Source organism: Tupaia chinensis, unplaced genomic scaffold, assembly GCF_000334495.1.
Source record: "Tupaia chinensis unplaced genomic scaffold, TupChi_1.0 Scaffold148108_1, whole genome shotgun sequence".
In the NCBI taxonomy this organism is placed as follows: domain Eukaryota; kingdom Metazoa; phylum Chordata; class Mammalia; order Scandentia; family Tupaiidae; genus Tupaia; species Tupaia belangeri.
The window spans coordinates 1111039-1137658 of NW_006207959.1; the positions used below are offsets into that span (position 1 = coordinate 1111039).

The 26620-nt window shown below is 37.4% G+C and overlaps 1 protein-coding gene across 1 annotated transcript in view; it reads right to left on the reverse strand.

Moving 5' to 3' along the window:
* Nucleotides 1–24844: 24844 nt before the first annotated feature.
* The window catches only part of DUSP10 (dual specificity phosphatase 10), a 44334-nt gene continuing 42558 nt past the window's right edge, over nt 24845–26620 (reverse strand). Inside the window, exon 4 of the mRNA XM_006170185.3 lies at nt 24845–25775. Within this exon, the coding sequence (XP_006170247.1) occupies nt 25510–25775 (266 nt within the window). The 3' untranslated portion in view covers nt 24845–25509. The remainder of the gene's footprint in view (nt 25776–26620) is intronic.

A 26620-nucleotide genomic window follows, 5' to 3' on the forward strand; every position in this document is an offset into this window, starting at 1 on the left:
ATAGCCATACATTTCCAGTTAAGAAAAATGAATGATGTTTCAACCTAAAAATGACCTTTATGAATCAGAAAAAAAACTATTAATATTATTAGATCTCTATTAGTGTTTTTACATTTTGATGTTATTACACTTTAAGTACAAATCATTAGCATCTATGTGACAAATCAAGAAGTAAGAATCAAGCAATTATGCTATATACCAAAAACAATATGGTTTCAAGAAAAAGCACATGGAGATTTCTTGAGTTACAAGCTGAACTAGCCACTCATTTCATGAAACACTGTATTCACTTGAATGAAAGACAAATTATGGCTATTCAGGCTTTGGTACTTGTCAAGCATTTGGCATTTTCTTAGAAATGAAGCGAGCCTATCACTAAAGTAATGCAAAAGAATTTTTGTTGCTAGTGGTAAATTTGATATTTCAAGTGAAAAATAGAATTTTGGAAAAATTTTACCTTGACTAAACTAACTAGACAAGTGCTCAATATTTAAAGATTTTTATGATGAGATCACTAGTGATATTAACTAATGTAGTTTTCATAGGGCCAGCAGGTGGCATGGTGGTTAAGGGGCTGGACTCCCACATGGCTGACCATGGTTTGAGTCCCAGACCTGGCAGTTTGCTTTCTCACTTTTTCTCTCTCTCTATCACTCTGTCCCTCTCTGGTCAAATTAAAAATAAATTAATTAATCTAAAAAATAAAATTAAAAATAAAAATAATTCTTTAAAAAATAAAAAAATGTAATTTTCAAATATTGTGTAATAAAATATGTCAGCACTTGGAAAATCCACATAACTCTGTGTTATAGGTAGAATTTTGACCTATGATTTCTGGTACCTGAGTCCATGACATGATTTTGTTATATTACCTGGCAAAAAGGAGTTTGTACATAGAATTATGAATATTAATCTGTTGATTTTAAAATACATAGCTTGGAGCTAGTAGGTGATGTGGAAGTTAAAGCAGCTGGATCCCACATATCTGGCTGCAAAATTCAAGCTCTGGATCCAGTGGCTTGAAAACCACACTGGGTGCATGTGTGTGTGTGTCTAAAATCCTAAGAGTAGAATGGAAGGGAAGGGATTGTGGCATGGCCATCCCCTCTAGGGAGTGAGTTCTCTCTCTAGCAAGCACATGTACCCTATAACAAACAAATAAAACAAAGTGAAATAAAATATAGAGCTTATTCTTGATCACCTAGGTGGGTCCAAATGTCAGGAGTAATTACCAGAGAGAGAGAGAGGAAACAGAAGAGAAAGAAGTATGTAAATCATTAGAAGAACTCAATCTGCTATAGCTGGTTTGAAAACAGAGCAGACCATGTGATAAGTATGAGAAGAAAAAGAATTCTGCCAACACCCCAAATGAGCTTTGGAGTAGATTATTCCAGTTTCTCTAGTAAGCAACTCAGTACTGCTGACAGGTTGATTACAGCCTTGCGACATTTAAGCAGAAAACACAACTGAGTTCTGATGTGTCCAGACAACTGACCCATGGAAACTGTAAGAAATTAATGTTACTTTAATCCTGTGAATCTGTGGGATTTTGTTGCAGTAGTAATAAAAAACTAAAACATTCAGTGAACCAACGTTTTCTAAATGTCAAATACATGATTTTACAAAATCTTACATGACATAAAAGATCTATTCAAACAACAAGCTGGACTAACATGTTTTAATATCACTAAGTATGGGAGTTTCGTAAAACAGTTTCAGAATCCACTCTGCAGACAACCTTTAAGAAATTATCACTTAGGGGCCAGCAGGTAGTATAGTAGTTAAGGCACTGGACTCCCACATGGTTGACCACAGTTCGAGTCCCAGATCTGGTGGCTTGAAAGAAAGGCCAAACATGTGTATGTATTTACCCAAAATCCTAAGAGGAGAACAGAGGAGAAGAACTTGTGGCATGGCCATCCCCCTAGGGGGAGATTTTTCACTTTCTCTGGTGAGAGCATGCACCCTATAGCAAAAATCTCTACCAAAAACAAAACAAAACAGTCAAACACCATGCCAAGGAACCAGACTTCACATTTCCAGTGAGTTTTGAGTCCAGCCCCAGCAGCTTAAATAGCATGTCAAGTGTCCATCATGTCCAATATCCTAATGAGATGGAGATTGTGGAATGACCAGAACTTGTTGAAGCATTCTTTTTCCTCTCTCTATCATATGCACACGTGCACTCTGGCATATATAAAGAAATAAAGGGGCCAGCAAGTGGGATGATGATTAAGGTGCTGGACTCCCACATTGGGCTGTAGTTTCATTCCCAGATCCAGTGGCTCAAAAATCACACTGGGTACATGTGCATATTTGCCCAAAATCCCAAGAGGAGAACTAAGGATGCAGCATGTCTTTTTAATTTGCTATAGGGCATGTGCATTCACCAGAGACAGAGAGAGAGAGAGAGAAGAAAAGTGAGAAAGCAAGCCACCAGGTCTAGGACTTGAATTATGATCAGTCACATGGGAGTCAAATCCCTTAGTCACCACCATTCCATCTGCTGGCCACCCCAAAGGGGTGATTTCTTTCTTTTTTTTCTCCTAAAACTTTTTTTTAATTAATTAATTTACATTCGTCTCCTTAAGCATCGCCACAACATACAAAATGTGGTTTCCGAAATCCTGCAAGAAAAATTTCCAAACCTAGAGAGGCACTCAATGATCCAGTCCCAAGAAATACAAAGGACCCCAAATAGAATCAACCTGAGAAAATCTTCTCGAAGACACATTATAGCCAGACTGACCAAAACCCCAGACAAAGACAAGATACTAAGATTGGCAAGAGAGAAATGGCAAGCTACCTACAAAGGATATTCCATCAGGCTAACAGCAGACCTCTCATTGGAAACTGCAAGCAAGGAAAGAATGGGAAAATATATTCAAAGTGTTAAGGGAAAAGCAATTTCAACCAAGAATACTGTACCCGGCAAGATTCTCCTTCATATGGAAGAAAAGACAAGCACATTCTCAGATAAAGAAAACCTGAAAGAATTTACTAGCACCAGACCAGATCTCCAAAGAGGTGATTTCTTACTTTCCCTCTCTCTGTCCCTCTGAGATGACCACACCTGCTTTATGGCAAACTATGACAAAAGACTAGCAAACAAAAAAAGGTTTTACTAAAAAAAATTTTTAAGCAAAATTTTTTGTTAAGTTTTTCTTTTTAAAAAAATTCTGGGCGCGTGTGCGTGCGTGCCCAAGATCCCGAGAGGAGAATGGAGGAGAAGGGATTGCGACGTGGCCATCCCCTCTGGGGGGTGATTTCTCGCTTTCTGTCTCTCTGTCTCTCTCTGTCTGTCTGGCGAGCGCACGTGCTCTATAGTGAAAAACCTCTCAAAAAAAAAATTTTGTAGTTTATCTATGATGTGTTTAAGAATCTATTTGTTTTATTTATACTGCTTGGTACTCATGTTTTTGGTTTTTTTTTGTTTGTCTGTTTTTTTGTGTTTTTTTGTCTGCATCCAATGTCTTATTTCAATTTCTGAATTCTCAACTACCACACTTTTTAATATTAGCTATCTCCATTGCCTGTAATTTCCCTTTCAAGAATTTGTACTAGATATTTATCAATTTCTGTCCTTGTGTTTTCTGTATCTTTCAGCTTTTCCTTGAAATTTTCTATTTACTTATTTTTGTTGGGTATATTCTAAGTTGTTTCTTCTGAATTATCTTCCAATTTATTCATCTCTCTTCTGGTAAATATAGTCTACTATTTAAACTGCCCATTGTGTTTACATTTTAATAAGCATATTTTTTAATTTTCAGAATTTCTATTTTGTTTCAAGTGTGTGTGCTCTGCTTTATAATTTTCTATTATATTTTAAATTATTTCCTTTTCCTTGTGACTTGAATATCTTTAACATGTTAAAGTCTTATTCAGATAAGTGTTCATCAGAACCACTTTATAAATAGTCCCCATTTTTCCTATACTTGAAAATGAATTCCTAAAGTCACCACATTTTTTAATCTATATATTTTTTTGTGGGCCAAGAACATTTGATATTACTAGTTCTGAGCCAACTGTATGCTAGAGTCGTATCTGTGAGGTTCCTGATTGCATAAGTAATGTAAAAGTTTTATTTCACACTGCCATGTGATGTGGGCAATGGGTTCTGATTTGTTATGGTTGAGTATGTCTTCATCATACTTAGAAGAGCATCTTAAGTATGTTTTGGATCCTTTAGCTAGAGTTTATCTGACACCACACTTTCTTTTAAGGAATTAAAGCTTGATGTTATGCTCGCCTAGGTTTTTAAACACTTCATTTTTTATGTTTGTGTAATCCTCTGGGCCCTATGGCTTCAAATTCTATTCACATTTACATAATCTTCATTTCTGACAAGTAGACAATTCTCTTGTTTTTTTCAAGTTTTACTTTACTTGTAGTTGATTATAATAATTGATATATTTGTGGGATACAGTATAAAGTTCTGATATATGTATATAGTACATAATGATCAAATCATGTTACTTAGCATATACATCTCTTCACACTTCTATCATTTCTTTGTATTGGAAACATTCTATTTCTCTTTTCTTCCTATTTTGAAATATACAATGAATTAAGGTTCACTACAGCCATCTCACTGTAATTTACTCTTCCTACCTCACTATAATTTAGTTCCTATTAATCATCCTCTCACAATCTCCCCTTATTCCTACTCTTACCAGCTTCTGGTATTACTATTCTACGGTCTACTTTTGTGAGATTCAGTTCTTAGTTTCTACGTATGAGTGAGAACATGTGTGTGTCTTTCAGTACCTGGTTTATTTTACTTAACATCCTTCAGGCTCAGGATATACACCTGGGGCATTCCTTAATGACATTATTACACCCTAACAAACCTAACCATGCCACTTTATTCTCCATCCTATCAGGATCCTGGGCATCCCTGGCATATATTTTTTTTTAAGACAGATTCTTGCTATAGGACACATGCACTCTCCAGAGAGATAGAAAGACAGAAAGTGAGAAATCAAACCCCCAGGGGAGATGGCCATGCAGAGTCCCTTCCCCTCCATTTACCTCTTGGTATTTTGGGCATGCACACACATGCACCTGTTGTGAATTTTAAGCCACTAGGTCCAGGACTTCAACGGCAGTTAATTATGTGGGAATCCAGCAATGTAACCATTACCATCTGTTGGTCCCCTCTGGCATATTTTCTAAGCTGCTGGAGCTGGGACTTAAAACACAGTTGGCCATGTAAGATCTGGTTCCTCTGCATAGTGTTTAACCCCTGTGCTATTTATTAGCTAACCCAAGGGAAAAAAAAAAAAAAAAAAAACAGAAAAAAGCTGCACATTTTTAGAAATATTGATTTAGGTGTATGTAGGGGCCCAGGATCTTGCATTTACAAGGTTCCATAGATGAAGTTGCAGTATAGCCAGATTAGAATGTGAGGATGAGTGCCCAAGACCAGGGTTGGCTGAGACTATGGGAAGATCATGGCATGAAGCTCCTGTTTGGGTGGCTCGCTCTCTTCTCAGAGTGAATGAATGAATGAAACGATAAATATTAAAAAAAAAATCTCTAGGGGATTCTGGCTCCAAACAAAGTAGTACTTAAAAAAGAAGTAGTCTTAGAATTAGGTCTCCCTGAATCTTTAATTTCTAGCATTGTGTAAATGCATCTTTTGAATGAATTACCCCCAAATCTCCTACCAACTTACACTAAAATCTCTTTGCAGTGATGGGTCACTTTAAGGAGGGTTAACATTAGCGAACAGCATCATAAAGAAGCTTTTAACTTCAGGGTCTTTGTAATATATAGTCTACATATTGAATTTATTCAGCAAATAGTTGTCTACTATATGTAAAGAAATGTGCCAGGCACTAGAGAGAAACATGAACGAGTCTCACAGGTCTTACACTTGCTGGGGGATGCAGATGAGTAAAGTAGCTATTCCAAAGCAGAATGATAAGGTTATTAAAAGAAGTTCAGGGTGTAATGTGAAAATGTTAGAAGGGCTGCAATCAGATTTCAAAAGACCAAGGGAAACTTCTTGATGGAGACATAAGTTGATGTAAGTAGACATAAGCTGAAGCCTGAAAGGCAAGAGAATGGAGTGTGTTCCACTGGAGTGAGAGCAGCTTGGGTAAAGGCAAGTACCAGTATGCAACAGGCACTACAGGGTATGGGTACAGCAGAAAGGGAGCACAGAGCTGAAGACAAGAAATGAAGCTGGTGAACAGAAGGGGAAAATGGGGACCGGATTATGAATAGTAGTATCACTTGGGAAACTTGTCAAATCCTGACCTGAGGCCTGGTACATACAACTGTGAACCCATCTAAATTTGCAAGTGTTGCCCTGCCCATCTTACAATCAGTGAGCACATAGAAGCGTCAAGAGGTAAGAATACTTTTCTAAGTTTTCTTGTTCCTTGAACATAACCATCCATTTGACTTGGGGTTCTAGTTGAAGCTCTGGGAGCGGAATGAAGGGAGATGACTTCTCAGCTCAGACCTACAGTGAAGCAGTAGGCTCAGAGCCAGCATGTTTCCTGAGCTGAGGAAAATTCCCCAGTGAGGGCTATCAGAGCAGAGTCCAAGAGAACCACCATGGCAGTGCACCACCTTCCCTAACCCTAATCTCAACCGCTTCTATGAGTTGCTAGAGGAAAAACAGATTTCTACCTTATATGAGACCACCTAATTTTAGTTTTAACTGTTTTAACTTTACTGTGGTATAGTTTCACATTTACAGAAAAGTGACACATACTTCCATATATTCTTCACCATTTAGTAAAATGTGTACTATATATATTGTGTTGTTATTGCTCCAAATTTTATACACATATATATTTAAAATGTTCTAAATGTTTGAGAATAGTTACATAAAACTTGTCCCTTTATCTCCAAATATTTCCATATGTATTTCCTTAGAACATTCACACATAATCGGTGCAATTATCAGCATGTAAAATAATTAACATTATTACAAAACTGTTATTCAAACTTCATATTAAATCTTGCTAACTGATCCCCAAAAATGTTTTCATTGCCATTTCTTTTTCTTTTTTAAATAATTATTTTGTTCAACTTTATTTATTCAGTTAGTTAGTTTGACCAAAGAGGGACAGAGTGAGAGAGAGAGAGAAAGTGAGAAAGCAAGCTGCCAGTTCCAGGACTCGAACCACAGTCAGCCATGTGGGAATCCAATGCCCTCAACTACCATGCCGCCTGCCAGCCCCACCACTTTTTCCTAATGGAGAATCTAATGTAGGATTATACATTGTGTGTGTGTGTGTGTGTGTGTGTGTGTGTGTGTGTTTTCCAAATTTTCTTTAATTGGAAAGAGTTTATCAGCCTTTGTCTCTTGTGACTTTGTGTATTTGAAGCTATTACAGTGCAATTATTTTGTAGAATGTTTCCCAAATTGGGTATGCTCAATGTCTTCACATGATTTGATTTAGATATGTATTTTAATATTTATAAAACATTACTATGTCCCTCCCAATGCATCATAGCAGGATGCATGTGGGTGAAGGCAGTTTGTCCTACTGTTAAGAGCATCTGAATAATTTGAATGGATTTTTGAAAGGCAAACTTCAGATCAGATTTTCTAAATCTAAAACCTAGACACACAAGTCATGGGAACGGAACAGAATATTCTAAATCAAGGGAAAAACCAACATCTGTTGTCTATTTATGAAGTAGCTCTACAAACCGTATGATGTACGTCACCTTATCTTATTCTTTGTAGTAACCCGCTGAGGTAGGTAGTATTAACCTTTCGCTAGCACTGAAGAAAGTCAGAAAGGCCAAGTCTCTTGACAAGAGTCACACAACCTGGTAGAATTTGGATTCTGATATATCTTAACCTTAGATTATAGCTCATAATCGCCTTATTAAACAGTTTAGGTTAAACTTCAAAGTAATCACATTGATACATTATTCAACAAATTTTCTTCCAAATCCCCCCATTCAGTCCCACACCCTCTCTTTCATCCCCCATGCCAAATATCACACCTTATATTCAGTCCCCTTAGGAGGCTAGTTTCTATCCACTCACCTTTCTTCAGGGATACGTAGAGCTTGAAATCTGCCCGAGGTTTCCTTACAATGCATTGGTGTTTACTATTTTCAGTTCTTTCTGGAGCTCTAAGAATTTAGACTGTATTTCCAAAGGCACTCGATTATTAATCCTTTTACATTATCCTGAGATTAAATTCCTTGGAGAGGAACTGTGAGGTTGTCCCTTCTCAGAGATACTCTTGCTAACTCAAAGATATCAGGCCCTAATCCCTGGAACCTGGGAATATTACCTTATATGGTAAAGTGTTTGCACATGTGATTAAATGAAGACTCTCAAGGTGGGAAGATTATTCTGGATTATCTAGGCTGAGTCCTAAACACTATCAACACAATTACAAGTGTCCTTGTGAGAAAGAGGAAGAGAGAGACTAGGTACGATCAGAGGTGATGGTGATGAAAAGACAGAGGAATGTCACAGCCACCAGAAGTTGGAAGAGGCAAGAAATGAATTCTCCTCTAGGGTTTTCAAAAGTTGCATGGCCCAACTGGCACCTCAATTCTGAACTTCTAGCCTCCAAAAGCATGAGAAAATCAATTTTTGTTGCTTTAGGCTACCAATGTTGTGCTAATTTGTTACAGCCACCACAGGATATTAATATACTCCTTAGACATCTGTGGAGGTGAAATGCTATAGCATTGAATGAATAGGTACACAGACTATATTGCTCCTCCCACAGGAATATGTATGTTATGGACAAAGAATGTCCTGCCAATAAAATCTTAGGTATCCAGAACATTGCAGGTGGGTCTGGTCATGCAGCATAATATTGTGAGAAATTCACCTTCTAGGCAATGCTCAAATTTATGTGATCACTTGTCCAGAGGACCCTCCTTGCTTGGGAGCTTACTCAAAGACTCGGAGGATCAACATGAACCACTGTTGGTCGAATTTGCGATGGTAAACTGGGAGAACAGAGGAGTTGGAAGGTAACTGGTAAATTAATTCAGCAACACAATTAATTACCTATCCTCAATCCCTTTGTGTCTTCCTTTACTCTTTTATCCAACTATTCAAGCAGCAAAAGAAGCCAGTATCCATAATAGGTCTTCAGAAAGTCCATGGATCATGCATATTATGAAAAACTTATGCATACATTTCAAAAAATTTTGCACCAAAATAAACTACTTTAGTTCTTTTTTTTTCTATGAACTTTTTGTAATTACTAACCCCTTGTATTTACATAGGCAAAGGTTTAACATTGAGATTAAGGAGTCAGGGCTTTAGCTCATACAGATTGGGCTTCCCATTCTGTCCATGACTCTCACTGTGACCCAGACTGAGCTAGGTATGGCTTTGCAAATTTATCACTCACAAGGCAGAGATAATAATGTCTAACTTCTAGAAAGATTATGAAAATAAAATAGATATCATGGGTTTGGTAGAGTGTTTGGGGTATACTACTCAGTAACTTTCAGCCAATACTATAAGGTCTCCCATCTGGAAGTGGCTAGGCTTATTCCACTCATTTCTTGATTGATAGGCATTTCGGGTGTCATCTCTCTGAAAGGGTTCACAATAGGTCTATATGAGACATGTGAACTATTAAATTGCAATGCAGTAATGCAGCACAGGATATATATGTCTGCAAAGTCTATGGGAACACAGCAGCAAAGACTGGTCTGTCTGGGCAAAGAGCAGGAGAGAAGAAGAGAGAATTATAAGGCTTCAGAAGCTTAGTGACTTATAAGTTGTGCCCAGAAAGCTATGAAGGGCTGTGTTTTGTGGGAAAGAAAATAACTGCATTGTGTCCCTGAAAGTCTGTGGTTATAGATTGCATATCTACGTTCATTTGCATCAATTTACTTGTTTTTGGATGAGTCTCTTATCTTTGTTTTTCATCTGTATCTTTTTCCTTTCAGATACTGAATGGAAAGCTAGGAAAATAGTAACAAGGAACCAAGTCTCTCCCGGAACTGTCAAAGAAAATGTCTGGTTTCTTAGCCACAATCTCATTTCTCACCTGTGTGTTCTTGGGGTGTTCACAAGCTGCTACTTGCTGAGGCTCACTTCCTGTTTTGTATGATGAAAGTAACACCTGCCATTACTAACCTCACAGGTTGCTGTGAGGGTCTAACAGAATGGGGGTGTATAAAAAAAGGACCTTTGTAAATTATAAAGTTAGAACCTGTAACAACCTATTAGTGGCATACTCACACTAAAGTGCCAAAAGCAAATATCAGATGCTACACCGAGTAAAGACAGAAAGGATAGAGCAAGAACTAAAGACAATAACTATTCACAGAGAAAAGTAAACAGGCACAATAACAGGCTAAGGACGTTTGAAGGACATGTTCAGCCACTGTCTAATTTTTCTGAACCAATCCTGCCCAGACTCACTGGAGTCATCAGCACTTTCCCACATCCAATTCCTGTGTTTACTTAAGATCCCAGAATCCATAGACTAACCCCTCATCCCCAAACACGCATACACACTCTCTCAACTCATCCTTAAGGAAAAGACCCTTCGATCTCTGAGTACAGAACCACCAGTCCCGAAGCTGGCTGTGGGCTGACTGAGATCAGGGCTATTCTAGGGCAGCCAGTTTGCACGCTGATAGGGGAGGATTAATGAGACAGTCTGCTCATCCATTGCAATTAGAAACAACACTGGAACTATTCTGGGGCTATTTCTATGCAGGGAACTTGAACTGCTCATCAGCCTTCCTCACTCAGAGACCTGTGGGTAATTATGGGCCGTGTTAAATATAGGAGAATCAACCCAGAGCAGCCCCATCTGTGCTGGCGCCTTTGCCTGTGAGGATACACTGTGCCCTCAGCTAGCACTCCAAGAGCAGTAAAAAGGGGATTTAGCTTCAACCTGGAGGATTTGGGCATTGCTTAACAAAAGCTAAAAATGCCCTAGCCTTTTAGCCTCACACAAGCTGTCAGATACAATTCAAGAGTGAAAACCACATCAGCCTCAGGAAAGCGTCCTGACCTTTGTGGGCCCTGATTAGCCAAGCCACAGGTTTGCCACCAAGTCATTGAGAGGACAGTTCAGCTTAGGATGAGGGCATGGAGAGAAGGCAGTGTGTCTGTAACTCTTTCAGTTGAACAAGAACAACTAAAAAATATAGTGGGCAAGGAAAAATGCCACGGCATGTAATTATAACACCCTCCAACTCCACAAGGTTGTGTGGACACTGGGTCGGTCATTATGAAGTACACTTGTGGTTTTATGCAAAGGTATTCTTAAGTAATGATCTCATTGCATTCAAGATTTGAAAATATTTCACAGCTATAAAGTTATTTTCTCAAGATATTGCAAGGGACTGAGAAAGAACAGGTATTATAAATGAAACTTTATCAATTTTATCACCTTGGTTTTCTAGACATTGGGGGTAGAGAGTAAAATCAGACATGTAAGTAGAGCTTATAGTAGATCCCTACTCGAGGTTTTCTATGTTGCTATGGCAGCTAGTGTCCACAGTAATTACCCTTTTGAGAAGTGTGTCCTCTGAGACCCGCTACTCAAAATGTGGTCTTTGGATCAGTAGCTCCAGCAACCCTTAAAGTATGGTAGAAATGCAGTCTCGGGCCTCATTTATTGACTCACAACCAGTAAACTCAGTCAGCTGAGGATCCTGTGATGCCATTGGTCACAATACCCTACTATTTATGGTTTGCTTATTTGTTGTTTGGCTGTTTGTGTTTCCTAATGCTTGATGATCAGAAAATGGCACGACTTTTCAGGCTCCTCAGATGGTGTCCAGCTTATCTTATCCTAGTGTGGAAGCTCTTGATTGTCTGCAACTTGACCTCTGGGTATTGCCCCAAAGTACGGGCAATACCCAGCTCCTAAGGTGAGTTTTGGACCAAGTTCTGTGCATCTATCAACCTTCATAAAGAAATTTGATTCTAGATTGGAAAGGCCCCTCCTTTAATTGACTTAAGACATTTGACTATGTTTATGGTTACCAAATGTCATAGGGACTCATCCTCCACTTATCTATAGCTCAGTGACTGGAATCCACAAGATGGAGAAGTGGCTGAGTGTCTCCCTGAAGTTCCATACCTTATCTCATTGGACCCATTTTTCTTAAAAACCCACAGAATTCATTTTTGGTGAGAACTGGCTCCAGGAGAAGACTACTGCCCCACAAGGGAAAGAAAACTGCTGACTTCTATGTATTTGGGGATTTTGTGGTCCTTAAAATCACTCTCAGGATTTGAAGGCACTAACATCTAGGAAGTATACTTAAAAGCCAACTACAGCCCAGTAGTTCAGACAGGCCCAGATAATCCATCTCTGACAAACCATTTGGACTGTCTTTTTTCAGTTCTTTATGTTTTCCTAATCTCTAACTCCTGGGCTTCAGGCAATCAGAACCAACCATGATGGCATCCTATTTCAATTGAAGAGTCCCAAGTAGACATTGAACTGGCCTGGAGATGCTATCTCACAGGTTTTTTTTTTTGTTTGTTTTTGTTTTTGTTGTTGCTGTTGTTTTATGTTTATTTACTTCTTCCATGAAGGAGAGAGGGAAAAAGACAAAAACAGACATGATTCACTCACAACCTCAGCCAGTCCGGATCATGGACATGTGTGCTCTGTGTTCTCAGAGAGGCCTCTAGATGGGACCTTGGGATCTTTCCATGTGGGACAGCCTTGCAGAGTTCTGCATTTTACTGCTGTGCTATCATTTGGCCCCTATGCAGGCAATTTGTATCCACTTAGCCCCATCTGAAGTTGATGGTAGGAAACTGGCAGCAAAGAGGCACATAGACAGTGGCATTTTTGAGAGCTCTAAGGCTACGCCAGGATAACCATTATATCCAAACCTGTATAGATATATGTAGCCATATGTCTTCTTTTCAGACGATGTGAATACTCAAGTTCTGTAGTTGTCAGAAGCTTCTAATGACTTCATATCAAGAATCACAGCACATATAATAATATGTGGAAGGGATTTTCATAAGAAATTTGTTCATATTGGTTCTACTTCTTTATTTCTGAATAATTTTATTCTTGCCCATGGAAGCAACATAAGTGCTATTTCTTAGCTCTTTCTTGATTGGTATCTTGGACAGAGTTAAAGGCTCAAGCAAGACTTTACAAGAATTGTCAAGTATAGCAACAAACAGGAACACATGGTTCCTGATGAATGGAACCTATAGCTTGGTCAGGTAAGCAGATATTACATAAGCAACCAGAGAATTAATTATATAACTAAAATTATGACAAGTAGGACAAAAATATTCTTACAGGATATTTTATGCAGTGGTTGTTGGTAAACAAGCTTTGAAAAAAGTCCCTATTTTAAGCATCCACCAATTTCTGTAGTGTAAATATTTCCACTATTGTTGATTGTTGCATTTGCCAGATCACAAAGACCCATACTATCTAACAATTAGCTCTCTCATTAGCCAGTGTGAGCCAACTCCAGCACATCATTGGGTCACATAAAATATAATATAGAGAATAAATTAAGTTATTGGGATTAGAGCTTTCTAGATAAAGTGAAATTTAAATTGAGCTCTGAAGAATCATCAATAGTTAGCTAGGAAAAAAATACAAACAAAATATATTACATGAAGAGAGGAATAGCTTGTGTAAAAAATCTGAGGTATAAAAGAACATGATGTTTTATGGGACATCAATGTTGTTGGACTTAAAATGCTTCCAAACCAGATAAGCTATATACCATTATTATTATTATTATCCTCATTTTAGATGTAAGGAATGTGAACTGCAGACAGGTTGAGCAACCAAGTAACTTGCTTAAGGTCACACAACTACAAAGTGGTAGAATATGGATTTGAATTTAGGCTGTCCTTTTCTAGAATCTTTTGTGTTATCACTACTTGAAGTTGTCTTTCAACTGAGACTGAAAAGGTAGGAAAGGGACAAACCAGGCTTGCAGCTAGTGAATTTTGGGACTTGTTATATCAAATTCATCTCTCAAAGCATCTCTTAGGCTGGAAATTCTTAACCCATTCACTTAAAAGACCACTAGAAAATCTGACAAATGGCAATGTCACTTTCATGAGAATTATAGACATGTATGTGTAGACTAGAAGAAGATAGCTTTCTGTTGACTGTCTTGGAGCTGACATATATAGAGAGCAAGACATAAAGTATGTTCTCTTTTCTTTTCTTTTTTTTTTTTTCTTGAGAGATTTTCGCTGTAGGGCGCGTGTGCTCACCAGACAGACAGAGAGAGACATAGAGACAGAAAGCGAGAAATCACCCCCCAGGGGAGATGGTCTCGCTGCAATCCCTTCTCCTCCATTCTCCTCTCGGGATCTTGGGCACGCACGCACATGTGCCCGGCGTGAGTTTTAAGCCACCGGGTCCAGAACGCGAACCGTGGTCGACTACGGGGGAATCCAGCGACATAGCCATTACGCTAACTGCTGGTTCCCTGTTCTCTTTTATTTGTTGGACTTTTGCTTCTGTCTCTTTAGTTTCTTCTCCTTATTTAGTGGAGCATAAGCTGTGTGAAATATTGCTTAGTGAATCCTCTAAACTATGTTTGGTAGATCTCTGAAATTTGATATTACTTTCTCAAAAAAAACTCTCCTCTTGAGTTAATTAGATTTGTCTGTCTTCTAGTTTTGTTAATCATTATGCAATTGCTTGCATACATAAGCTCATTTAATACAACAACCCTATAAAACAGGAAACTAAGAGTTAGAGAAATTAATTTACTTGCTCAATGCTATACAGAACTTATGACTTACGACTCCTAGCTATGTTTTTGTTTGTTTTTCAACTATTCATTAGGAACTCTCAAGAAATTTCATTTGACATTAGTCCTGAGGAGAAAACATAATTTTCCTAGGATAAAACACTAGTAGTAAAGAAAAAAGATGACTGACTCAAGTATTCACTCTACTTTAGGAACATCAGATGTATCCACTCATAAAATAATTCAGAAAGAAATAATTTAAATAAAGTGATCATATGTCAAATGTGTTTCACTAGCTGTGGGGTCTGTAGTATACATGCTCTGCCTTATTCTCACTACCTACCATTTCCATAGCATTCTGCCATGTAAGTACCATAAACTGTGATATTTTAATTGAGGACCTCCTTTGGCCACTGTCTGCTCTCATCTAATGACCAGTGGGATTAATGGATAAATATCCCAGCTCCCTCACCCCTTGGAAGGATAATCATGAGTTTCATCCTGTACATTGAAATCAAGCTCCTGTTTTTCACAATGATGACTTGTTGATAACTCATTATTGATTGACCTATTTCCCTACACAGTATCAATTCCCCTTTTGCTCACCAGTTTTATCAGAGAACTCCTGATCAACTATTTAATTTTGAAGCCCCGTCTCAAAATCTGACTCCAAGAAAACAAAAGAGAAAGCAGAGCTTATTTCCCAAATCCCACAATTGATTACTAGGAAGTCAAGCACCTGCTAGAAGGAACAAATATGAAAGCTTATACTGTATGCAGTAGCTGGGATATTCATCTTTCCATTGCTGAGGGATCATTCCAAATGCCTATCAGCAAGTATTTTGGTTGCTGATTCCTTAAATATTACCTAAAACACATAGAAAATATCTATGGAACTTTTTTCCTTCAGGGTTATTCAGGTTTCACTTCATGGTATATCAAGATAAAGGGAGGGATAGAGGCTCAGAGAATTAGTCTTGCATTATGGAATACAAAATGTCTCTCAAACCAATCACTTTAAAAATTGAATACATTGTTGAAGTCTGATCTAGTGAAATAAAATGATAGGGGGAATAACTTTTAGAAAACTGATAACTCCTATCAGAACAAGGAGGATAAGCAACTATCAAACATGTATAACTCTCTCCTAATGTCCTTTACCCCAATTCATCAGTCTTGGTTTTGGAGAATAAAGAAAAAAAAATCTTTGGGATCAGAATATAGTTCAAGTGCTAGCCCTAAACTATTGGGTCATCAGGAAAGTCATGATACCTTTTCACATAGAAAAACATAAGAAAGAAAATATTTGAAGGAAAGAAAATATTTAAGGGAAAGGAAAATGGAAAATTATCTGTTAATAATAATAAGTATGGTAATATCTTTGAACCAATATACAATGTATTCAGGATTTGAAAATGTATTTGGCATGCTATAATGATACACAGTGATTAAATGTAAAAAAAATTAATAAAATAATAGAAAAATATGTCATGACTTTCCCAATGATGGAATATAACACTATTTCAGGTAATTTATGGAAGAAATTAATGTCATTGATTTGTTACTGTTATCCAAACACCACAGCCTACTATAGTCTTATTTTCAATATACTGGCTTTGTTGCACAGAGTGAACTATGGTGGATTAAAAATGGCTACAGATTCTTTGCCATTCTTCTCACTGAGAACTGAAGTTGAATTTCCATCTCTTTGTATATGGGCTTGTATTACATTCATTTAATAAACAGAATTCAATAAACCTTATATGAAACTTTAGAGTTTTAAGTGTTTTAGAAGCCTCACAGCTTTCATGCAGGCCTCTTGGGATACTTTCTCTTACAAACTACCTGTCCTATTTCTAGGAAGCCCAAGTATCTTCATGGAGAGGTGAACATGGAAAGGATCCAAGATAGCCCGTGGGTAACCTTGGCTAAGTTCTAAGTCAACTATAAAAGCACTTGCCCTTTACTTGTGCAAGCTATTTTTTAAGTAGATTCTCTAGTGCCAGTGAATTGGCCCCAGATGAAATTTAACCTGATGACTTTATCAGAGATTAGTTATCCCTACTGAACTTGTCTGAAACAAGATTAACAAAACAAAACAATTATTATTATTTTAAGCCAGTAAGTTTTTTAGTTTGTTATATAGCAATATGCTACATGCAACAGTACTAAACAAACAACATCAAACTCCTTAGGGATTGTGGAGATTGTCACCAACAGGTGCTGAAATAAAATGCAAAGATGATGATTCCTACTCTATTATCATTTATTTCACCTATTTTGTCTCATGCAGAACACAGATAAATTTTGATTAATGACAACTTTTTAAGATCTCAGTTGGGCATTGGCTCCAATTGCAGCTCTGTTCTAAGTGTGGTTTCATTGATGGCTCAGATAAACATGACTCCTGGTCCCTGGTAAGTACTTATTGATCTGGTAAATGGTTATTTCTCTACACCTCTAATAAAGACCAGGAGTTAGCAAATTGCAGTCTATGAACCAAATCCAGTCTACTGGATTTTTGTAAATAAAATTTTATCAGAAAATAGCTACACTCACTTACTTACATTTTGTGCTGCAATAGCAGAGTTGAGTAGTTATGACAGAGACCATATATCCTTCAAAGCTTCAAATAAGATATGTTTCCTGACCCCTGGTAAAGTTGATCAAAGGCAATTTGCTTTTGGCTAATAGGATGGGTAACATATCTTCACTATCCTACTTCAGAAATATTTCAGCTTTACAGACCCTTTTCATAATTTGGTTCACAGGGACTATACTTCTTATCTATTCCAGCATACATCAGGTGGTATACTATGTTAATAATATTATGCTGATTAGACCTAGTGAAAAAGATGGCATATTCTAGATATATTGTTAAGATTCTTGCACACCGAAAGATAGGAAATAAATTCCACAAAATTCATGGACCTACATCCAGTAAAATTTGTAGAGGCTTTATGGTCCAGAGTATGCTAAGTTAACTCTTCCATGGACAGAGTGACAAATTGCTACATCTGACCCCGCCTCCACTCCTAAGAGAGTCTAATGGGCCTTTTGGGGTTTTGAAGGAAATACATACTTAACTGAGCATTCTACTCCAATAATTTACCAAGTAAGATGCAAGGTAAATAGTTTTGAATAGGGTGGCCATGAAAGCTGCTTTTACATTGAGATCTATTGATAGTAGATTCCTTGGTGTTAAAATTGTATTAGACAAGAGATCCTGTATGAAGCCATTTACCTAATAGAGGAGTCATAGACCAGATATTAGGACTTCAGAGCAAGAAGGTGCTAGCTTCTTTAGAAAAACTACTCTGGTTTTGAATGTAGTCTACTTTGCTTCATGGGAAGTGGCTGATGATTTGGATAACTAATGCAAGTCTATGAAGATTATGAGTAGAAAATTGGTGTCAAGAAAGTCAGAGGGAGGGAACCAGCAGTTAGCGTAATAGCTATGTCACTGGACTCCCACGTAGTCAACCGCGGTTCGCTTCCCGGACCCAGTGGCTTAAAACTCACGCCGGGCGCATGTGCGTGTGTGCCCGTGATCCCGAGAGGAGAATGGAGGAGAAGGGATTGCGGCGTGACCATCTACCCTGGGGGGTGATTTCTCGCTTTCTGTCTCTATGTCTCTCTCTGTCTGTCTGGTGAGCGCACATACCCTATAGCGAAAACCTCTCCAAAAAAAAAAAAAAGAAAGTCTGAGGGAGAAGTTAAATGGATACATTTCCCTAAATGAGCATAGACTATCCCATGTAGTCTCACCAAAGCTCACATTCAGTGTAAAAGGATTATTTTATTATTATATTATTATTATTTTAAGGTGTTATAGGGCATCTGTGCTTACCAGAGAGAAAGAGAGAGAGAGAGAGTGAGTGCATGAGAAAGCAAGCCACCAGGTCTGAGACTCATAACACATTTGACCATGTGGGAGTCCAGCGTTTTACCCACCATACCTCCTAGAATAATCTTACTAATGGTATGTTGACACTTTCTGTAAACTGTTATCAGATCTCTCTCTCCAGTCACTCCTGTCCTTGACCAATGCGCTCATGAGCAAAGTAGTCGTATTGGTATACATAGAGATATTCATGGGTTCAGCAACACCCATGAAAGCTAATCTGGCTACAGTCATTACTAAGCATTCAACCCACCAAAAACAGAGATGAATACTGAGCCCCGAAAATAGCTCTATCCCTAGGAACATCAACCAGCTATCTGATAGCAGGTTAATTATGCTGGATACCCTTTTCTCATGGAAGGGCAGTATTTTGCTTTCACACCACACAAACCCATTTTTCGTATATATCTGCCTTCCCAACCTGCAACACTTTTGCCAAAATCAGTATCTATTTATTTGAAGAAATTTTATGTCTTATTCATCAACATGGTATTCCACAATGCTTTGCTTCTGTCCAAGAAACTTTGTAGCAAATGAAGTATAGGAACAGGCTTGTGCTCATGGAAGTCATTAGTCTACCATGTTATCCATCACTGACTCAGCAGAAAGGTGGAATGGTTCTTTTGACAATTCAATTACTGTGCTAGATGGATGGAAACACTTTATAGGTCCAGGGTAATGTCCTGCAAAATGCAATAAATTTTCTAAGTCATCAGCCAATATAAGTTCCTTTTTCTCTCTTATCCAAAACTATAGGTCCAGGAATCAAGAGGTGGAAATGGGAGGAACACTTCTTACTATGAGCCATAGTGTTCTACTTGCAAAACATGTTTTACCTCAACTTAAGGCTCTGCTGGCCTGGAAGTCTCATTTCACAAGGGAGAGATGCTTCTACTAGAATATAAAGCAATGGTTCCTTTAAGCCAGAAGTCAATACTGTCTGCTGGCCACTGGGTTCCTCACATTAAAGAATCAAACAAAACAGGGTATCACTATATTAAGATGACTGTGACTATCAAGGCAAAAATGGCTTTCTACTCAACTATAGGAGTAAGATGTATGTCTCGAATTCAAGGGCATCACTTATGCTCATGTGTTCTGAAATTACTCTTGTTACTATAAGTAAATGAAAACAAAAAACAAAAAACAAAAAACAAAACAAGGAGGCAGGCTCAACTACCAAGGCTCAGATACTTGAAAAATGAAAATTTAGATCAGCCTAAAAATCCTTGACCAAGTGATATGCTTGCTGAGGACAAAGAGTATGGAATGGATATTGAAAGAAGGAAGTTATATTAATATTTACCAGCTATGACCACATGATTAGTTATAGAAATTAGTTATAGAAATTAGTTATGACAAATATATTTATTTTGAGGCAGGCTCAACTACCAAGGCTCAGATACTTGAAAAATGAAAATTTAGATCAGCCTAAAAATCCTTGACCAAGTGATATGCTTGCTGAGGACAAAGAGTATGGAATGGATATTGAAAGAAGGAAGTTATATTAATATTTACCAGCTATGACCACATGATTAGTTATAGAAATTAGTTATAGAAATTAGTTATGACAAATATATTTATTTTGATGTGAATATGAGAGATCTTCAAACAGTTTATGAAAAGTATGTATTGTGAAAAAACTATGCATGGATTTCAAAATATTTTTGCTCCAAAGTAAACTCATACTTTAATTTCATTTTTCCATAAACTTTCTGAAGTTCCTTTGTATATACAATTATATATTACCAAATTTTTTTCTTCTTCCCTATCTACTACTAATATAAAACATGGCTAAAGGTAGTTATCCTTTGTATTGTTTTCCTAGAGCTGCTGTATCAAAGCATCATAAATTAGGTGGCTTATAAAAACAGGTGGGGGCTAGAAGTCAAAAATCAAAGGGTCACCAAGATCAATTTCATTTTGGAGGTTCTAGGAAGAATTTTTTCTATGCCTTTTTCCTAGCTTCTGGCATTCTCTATTTAATAGATGTATTACTCTAATCTCTCCCTCGATCTTCACATGGGGCTCTTGCTTTCATGTCTACATTACAGCCTTCTCTCCTCATAACACCAGGTATTGAATTAGGATCCACCTTAATCCAACATGATCACTTATTTTTCTTTCTTTTTTTCTAAGTTTGTTTATTTCTCCCATGAGAGAGAGAGAGACACACACTGAGAGAGAGACAGAGACAGGTAACCCTAACAGCATCTTCATGCCATAATCCACTCTCAGCCTCATTCAGCTCAGAGCATGGGCACATGAATCCATGCTCAGAGTATATAGAGAGGTCTCAAGACAGGAAGTGAGGACCTTCCCATGTGGGTCCAATTGTTATTACTGTGCCACCATCTAGCCTCCACTATGACCTCTTCTTGACTTTTGCAAAGCATCCATTTCCAAATATAATCGTATTTACAAAGTCTGGGTTTTAGGATGTCAACATGTATTTTGGGCCGACACAATTCAACCCATACCACCTTCATATCTCAGTATTTAAGTCACAAGGCATCAAAGGGAGAGTAGACCTCAGCTGGAAGAGGGATGCATGTTACCCCCAAATGGAAAAGTAACAAAAGGGCTATGCACCCCCTCTGGGAAAAGCTAAGTATGTTTTCATCTGTAGAAGTGACAGTTACATCTTATTATTTAGATGTATTATTTTGTGAATGTCTTTATTTGGAAGTTAAATATGGTTAAAAGACATACAGAGGGATGCCAAATTAGCAAGGAAGGGGTTGTGGTGGTTTTGTTTGGTGTCAATTTAGCTAAAACAGGAACTACATTTCCCAGAATTCCTTTTCCTTTTTCACAACTGGGTTAAGGTTAGCTTTAAGGGAAATTTGCATAAGATCTGAAGGGCAGAAGTTAAGCAGAAGTTAAAGAGCAACCATTTGAAGGGGCCATGAAGCACTGTTATGGCTAGTACACATTTTGACTTATTGGGAGCTCATCTTGAGTAGCACAGCAGTTGTTTCTGCAACTCAAAAAGCTCTCTCTAGATCTCTGCCTTCAGCTTTGCCAAGTCCTGTGTATCTTCAACTCCATGACAATGAGACCTACAAGGGATACTTCTCCCAGTCATTTATAACATCAGGGTTGGTAAAAGGCTGATTCCTACTAAATTCAGGTATTCTTTGTTCTTCCTATTTGATGCCCAGCTTTTCTCTCTAATTTCTGATCCTGCTGACCCACGGAAATTTCTTCCTATCATCAAAAACAACATACTCCCTCTGATTTCTTCGCTAGATCCTGCAATTGCCTGAGATCTAATCCCTAGAATAAACCCCTCATTCCACATCATCCAGTACTTCTGCTTCCGATCAAATTCTGATGCATGTGACTTGTACCAAACATTGGCAAAGGTTGTCATAGAGGAGAAAAATTGGGACTGCAGAAAACATTTGTGTTCATATTATACCACCTCTAAGAGGCAGGAAGTGTTCTAACGGACAGGTATAAGTTTGGACAATAATCTACATACTTTATTATTGTCATCCTAATGGGGTTAGTATTCATAGTCATTTTCTACCACCTTCTCACAATACTTATTCATATATAAAGACAGTATGACTATCTCAGTCAGAGATTGAAGCCAAACATCCACCTATATTTTCTGAAATTAGCTGTTATATGTTTGGGGAAATAAACACAAATATAATGTGTCATGAACTATTTAAAAGCGCTCATCCTCTGATAAGGTGAAGGACATTACTAACTGATGGATATCTGTTTACAATCAGGCATGCCAGACCTTTGCCTTCAGAAGATCTGAGTAATTTATTAGCATTCTCTTAGTAAACTTCTGGAGTGTGATTCAGGATTCAGTTCCTAGTTTTCACACTCTGACATAGGCTTTTTCCTTTTCTTTTACTCTAACCTCCAATTTTCTCCTGTTTCTCATATTTCATTACCAGTTTGAAAGGTCATCTTTCCTCATTTAATGCTAGCATATGATTGACAGGTTATGTACAGTTCTTCCATATATCCCTTCATACATGTTTTATCCATTTCTCAGCTTCTCTGCTCCAACTCCCACCCTGCCCTGTCATTATCCATGGACGAGGTAGCTGGCACAAGCTCTTCCATCTTCCATGAAATATGAACCCTCTATCTTACTTCATTTAAACTGATTGAAAAAGTATTAACCATTGAAATAAATGTATATAGAAGAGCTGAAGCTGATGTCCTATTCAACTTCTGATAACAGTGCCTCTAGTACATGTTTTATTATTATGATTACATATATTACAGATTCATTCTATTAAGTCATTAAATTCATTCAGCATAAAACAATCCTTGCTGGATTCTGCGAATAATGCATGCATTGGTCAGAGATTCTGCTTTCACAGGAAGACACAATCATTTCCTAGCTCAGCCCTAAAGCTCTAAAACTCCTAGTGAGGTCCAGAAACCTGGGGAGTCTGGTTTCTAGAGCAGTGGCTTGGTTAATCCATGTCATTTTCATGAAGTGGTTAACATTCCTTATGAAAAAAACAGAGGCTATGTGCCTCAAAGCAGATTAGTAGAAAAGACCTGAGTCCCTTTAGAATTCTTGGTATGCTGGTTGGCAGGATTCTTGCCTGCCTCAGGACAGATTTTCTCTCAAAATCATAAACTTGCCCAACATAAGTCATTTCCATGTAGCTACAGAAAAGGAACTATATTGATTCAAGATGAAAGGATCCTATACATTATCAGATATTTAAGATTTGGACTTAGAATAAATAAAAAGAAATATCTGGTAAATTACCATGTATTTTAAATCACTAAATATGTATCAACCTGACTCCTTCAATAAGCTCTAGCACCAAGAAAATTGTTAGTCTGGAGAGTAGAAAGCACCATAACAGATTTCTTGTTCACCTGATTAACATTTGTATTAAACCAAAATAAAGCAAAGCAGCTCAGTTAATTCCTGTTAAATTTGGTCTTCACTTTTGTAATAAAAGAACATTTTTAATTACTTTTGGTAGAAAAAGCTATTTAAAAAATAAATGTCAAAAATCATTTGTTTTAACATTTGTAAGTAAAGGTTCACAAAATAGTATTTGTTAAATGTAATCATATAGAATTGGACATGCCAGATTCTTCAACTCTTTTATTTACCTCAAGCAAAATTTAGTTTGCTGGGAATCTTCCCTATGACCAGGTCCTTATAGACATCTATTTTAATAAAACATAGAAGATAATCAAATTGTTAAAAACCCCTACCATCCAGAAACCCAGCTATGCAATGTGATTACAAGTGTAATTCTAAGGAACCATACACAAGATGAGTTTAGTACACTATAAAAGAAAAAGAAAGTAGGAAATAGCACTTTGCTACAATGCACTATGTAGTTAATGTCATCAAAAATGCCAAATGAGCAAGTGGCAATAATAAAGACCCTTAAATGGCAGACTGTTAAAAATATTTATCAAAAAGCCACTAAATTTGAAACCGTAGGTCTGACAGTGAGTTGGTCAATGAGGCTGAAAAGCTGTTGAGAATCCATCATATCTTTCAATTCATTTTACGTGAGGCTTCCTCAGTCAAATGGGAATTATGTTTGCAGAAAAGGGTGCCAAGGTTGTGAGAATGGGGGGGATAACGGAGAGGATAAAGACTGGGCAGAACAATATCGGAGGTCTTTGGCCTTATTGCTCACTCACTCTACTTCACAGTGAAAACAAAATATTTTCCTCTTATGCAGCATCTTTTCCTCATATACAAATTTTTGTTTTACTAGGTTGACTGAAAAATCATATTTTTTCTGTTTTCCTACGCAAAAGCCATCACGGCTTTTCTGACCACCTAATATTTCCAACTATGCTAGTTACCAAAGGTTAAGAGAAGCTTGAACCTGAGTTAAGAGAGAGAGAAAAAAGACAACACCCCAAAACAAGTTTCATTTATATCATGAAAATAAATTTTTACACAATCAACAGAAACACACGAAGTTTTTTTGCGAAAAATATTTTTAAATAAATTTTTGTTTTTTTGTTTTTTGTTTTTGTTTTACATTCTGATATACATATGTAACAAGGTTTATGGCACTGTAACCGGAATCAAATAAAAAAAAAATTAAAGGGAACAGATGGGAAGGAAAGGAATTGGTATTGTTGAATTCCTTTCTGTCTCCAAGCTGGCAAATTTGCACTACTCGTCTATCACTCAGGTGCCAGCTCTAACTTGCTTGCACACGCAAAACACCACATTATTGCACAAGAAGCCAGTGAAGGCGTATGGTATAATGGTCAGTCCCTTGTTATTTAAAAAAAAAAAAAAAAAAAAAAAAAAAAATTTTTTAAACTAGAGAAGGAAAAAAAAAAAATACAGAGCATGAAACACACAAAATCAATAGTATCCTTTGTCTCTTAAGAGAATGTGGGAAGGGTTCTTAGACCACTTAAACCACTTAAGCTGCCCCGATCTTCTCTTTGCACCAGTGAGCACAACAGGGCTTGGTTTGGTTGGGATTTTGTGTTTTATATGGACAAGCCAAGGCAGAGAGATCCCAGGCCTTTATGATACAATGTCTTTCTACTTACTTTTGGTTCTTTTATTTAAGTTGGTTGAAAGTATAGTATCTTCGGTCTATGAACCTGCACAGACTATTTATTCATAAACTCTACAAATAGCTTAGAAGGAAAAAGGGGAGAACCAAGTTTTATTATATTTTTATTGTTGGCTTAAAAAATTATTTCTTTAGCCTCCCTGCTTTATCAGTTTGTGGGAAGTGAATCTCAATGGCATCAAAATTTATAGTCTTCTCACACTTGTTAAAAATAAAGTTTTATACAAGTTTGTTTTCATTCACAAACTTTACCCCAACTAAAAAAAAAAAAAAAAAAAAACAAAGAGAAAAGAAAAAAACAGAATTCATCCTCCTTCCTCTTCACCTCCTCTTGGAGAGCCGTAATCCTTTCTGTCCTGACCGTTGTCACACAACTGTCTCCACGCCCATCAGCTTTGGTGTAAGGATTCGCGGTGTCACTCCATTGTTTAGGTCTTCCTCAAACTCCAGCAACTGCCCCATAAAATTAAGGTTTGGGGAAATAATTGGTCGTTTGCCTTTGACAAATTTGTAAGCATCAGTCATGGTCATCCGAGTGTGCTTCATCAAGTACGCAATGACGATAGTGGCGGAGCGGGACACCCCGGCCTGGCAGTGGATGAGGAGCCCCTTCCCACATTGGTGAGCTTCCTCTGGAAAAAGAGAGAAAGACAAAAGGTAAAAGGAAAGAGAAAGGGATGAACAGAGAAGTATTTCTTCTTATTTAAATTTGACAATATTTTGTAGAGAAAGAGTGAATTCAAATGGTTTAAAAACAGGGTCAGCACATGGCATAGGTGGCTGGATCCCACCTGACCTAGATCTGGTAGTTTAAAAAACACACAGACGTGTGTGTGCGTACCCAAAATCCTGAGAAGAGAATAGAGAAACAGGAATTGCAGTGTGGCCATCCACCCTGAGGGTGCCTTTTTATTTTTTCTCTTTCACTTGCTCTGCTTCTTTCTGGAGAATGCATGCTTCCCACAGCCAAATTTTTAAAATAATAAGCAAATAAATAAAGAATAATCTATTAATTAATTATGTGTGTTTATGGCACTGCTTCCAGAACTGGCTGAAATCAGTATTAGCATGAGTTGAAGCTATATATCTATATTTAAAGAGAAGACAGAGTAAAGGAAATGTTCATAGGAGCAAGTTTACATTACAGGTGATAGTGGAAGTGAACTGAGCTTGAGCTACACCTACGAGACAATTAAGTTACATATTAAGCAAGCTACTAATTAAGTAGACCCTAATGGTCATTGAACCCTTCACTCAGAGATTTTGTTCCCTTTCTTCTTATTCTGGGATCACACTACTTAAGAAAGGACTGAAGGAAGAGATGGGAAGGGAAAGGAAGAAATGGAGGGGGAGAACAATTATACACATACACATGAATATATACATACTTACACAGATATGTGTGAGCATGAGAGGACTTCAAAAAGTTCATGGAAAATGCAATTAAAGTTTGACTTTAGGGCCAGCCTGTAGTGTG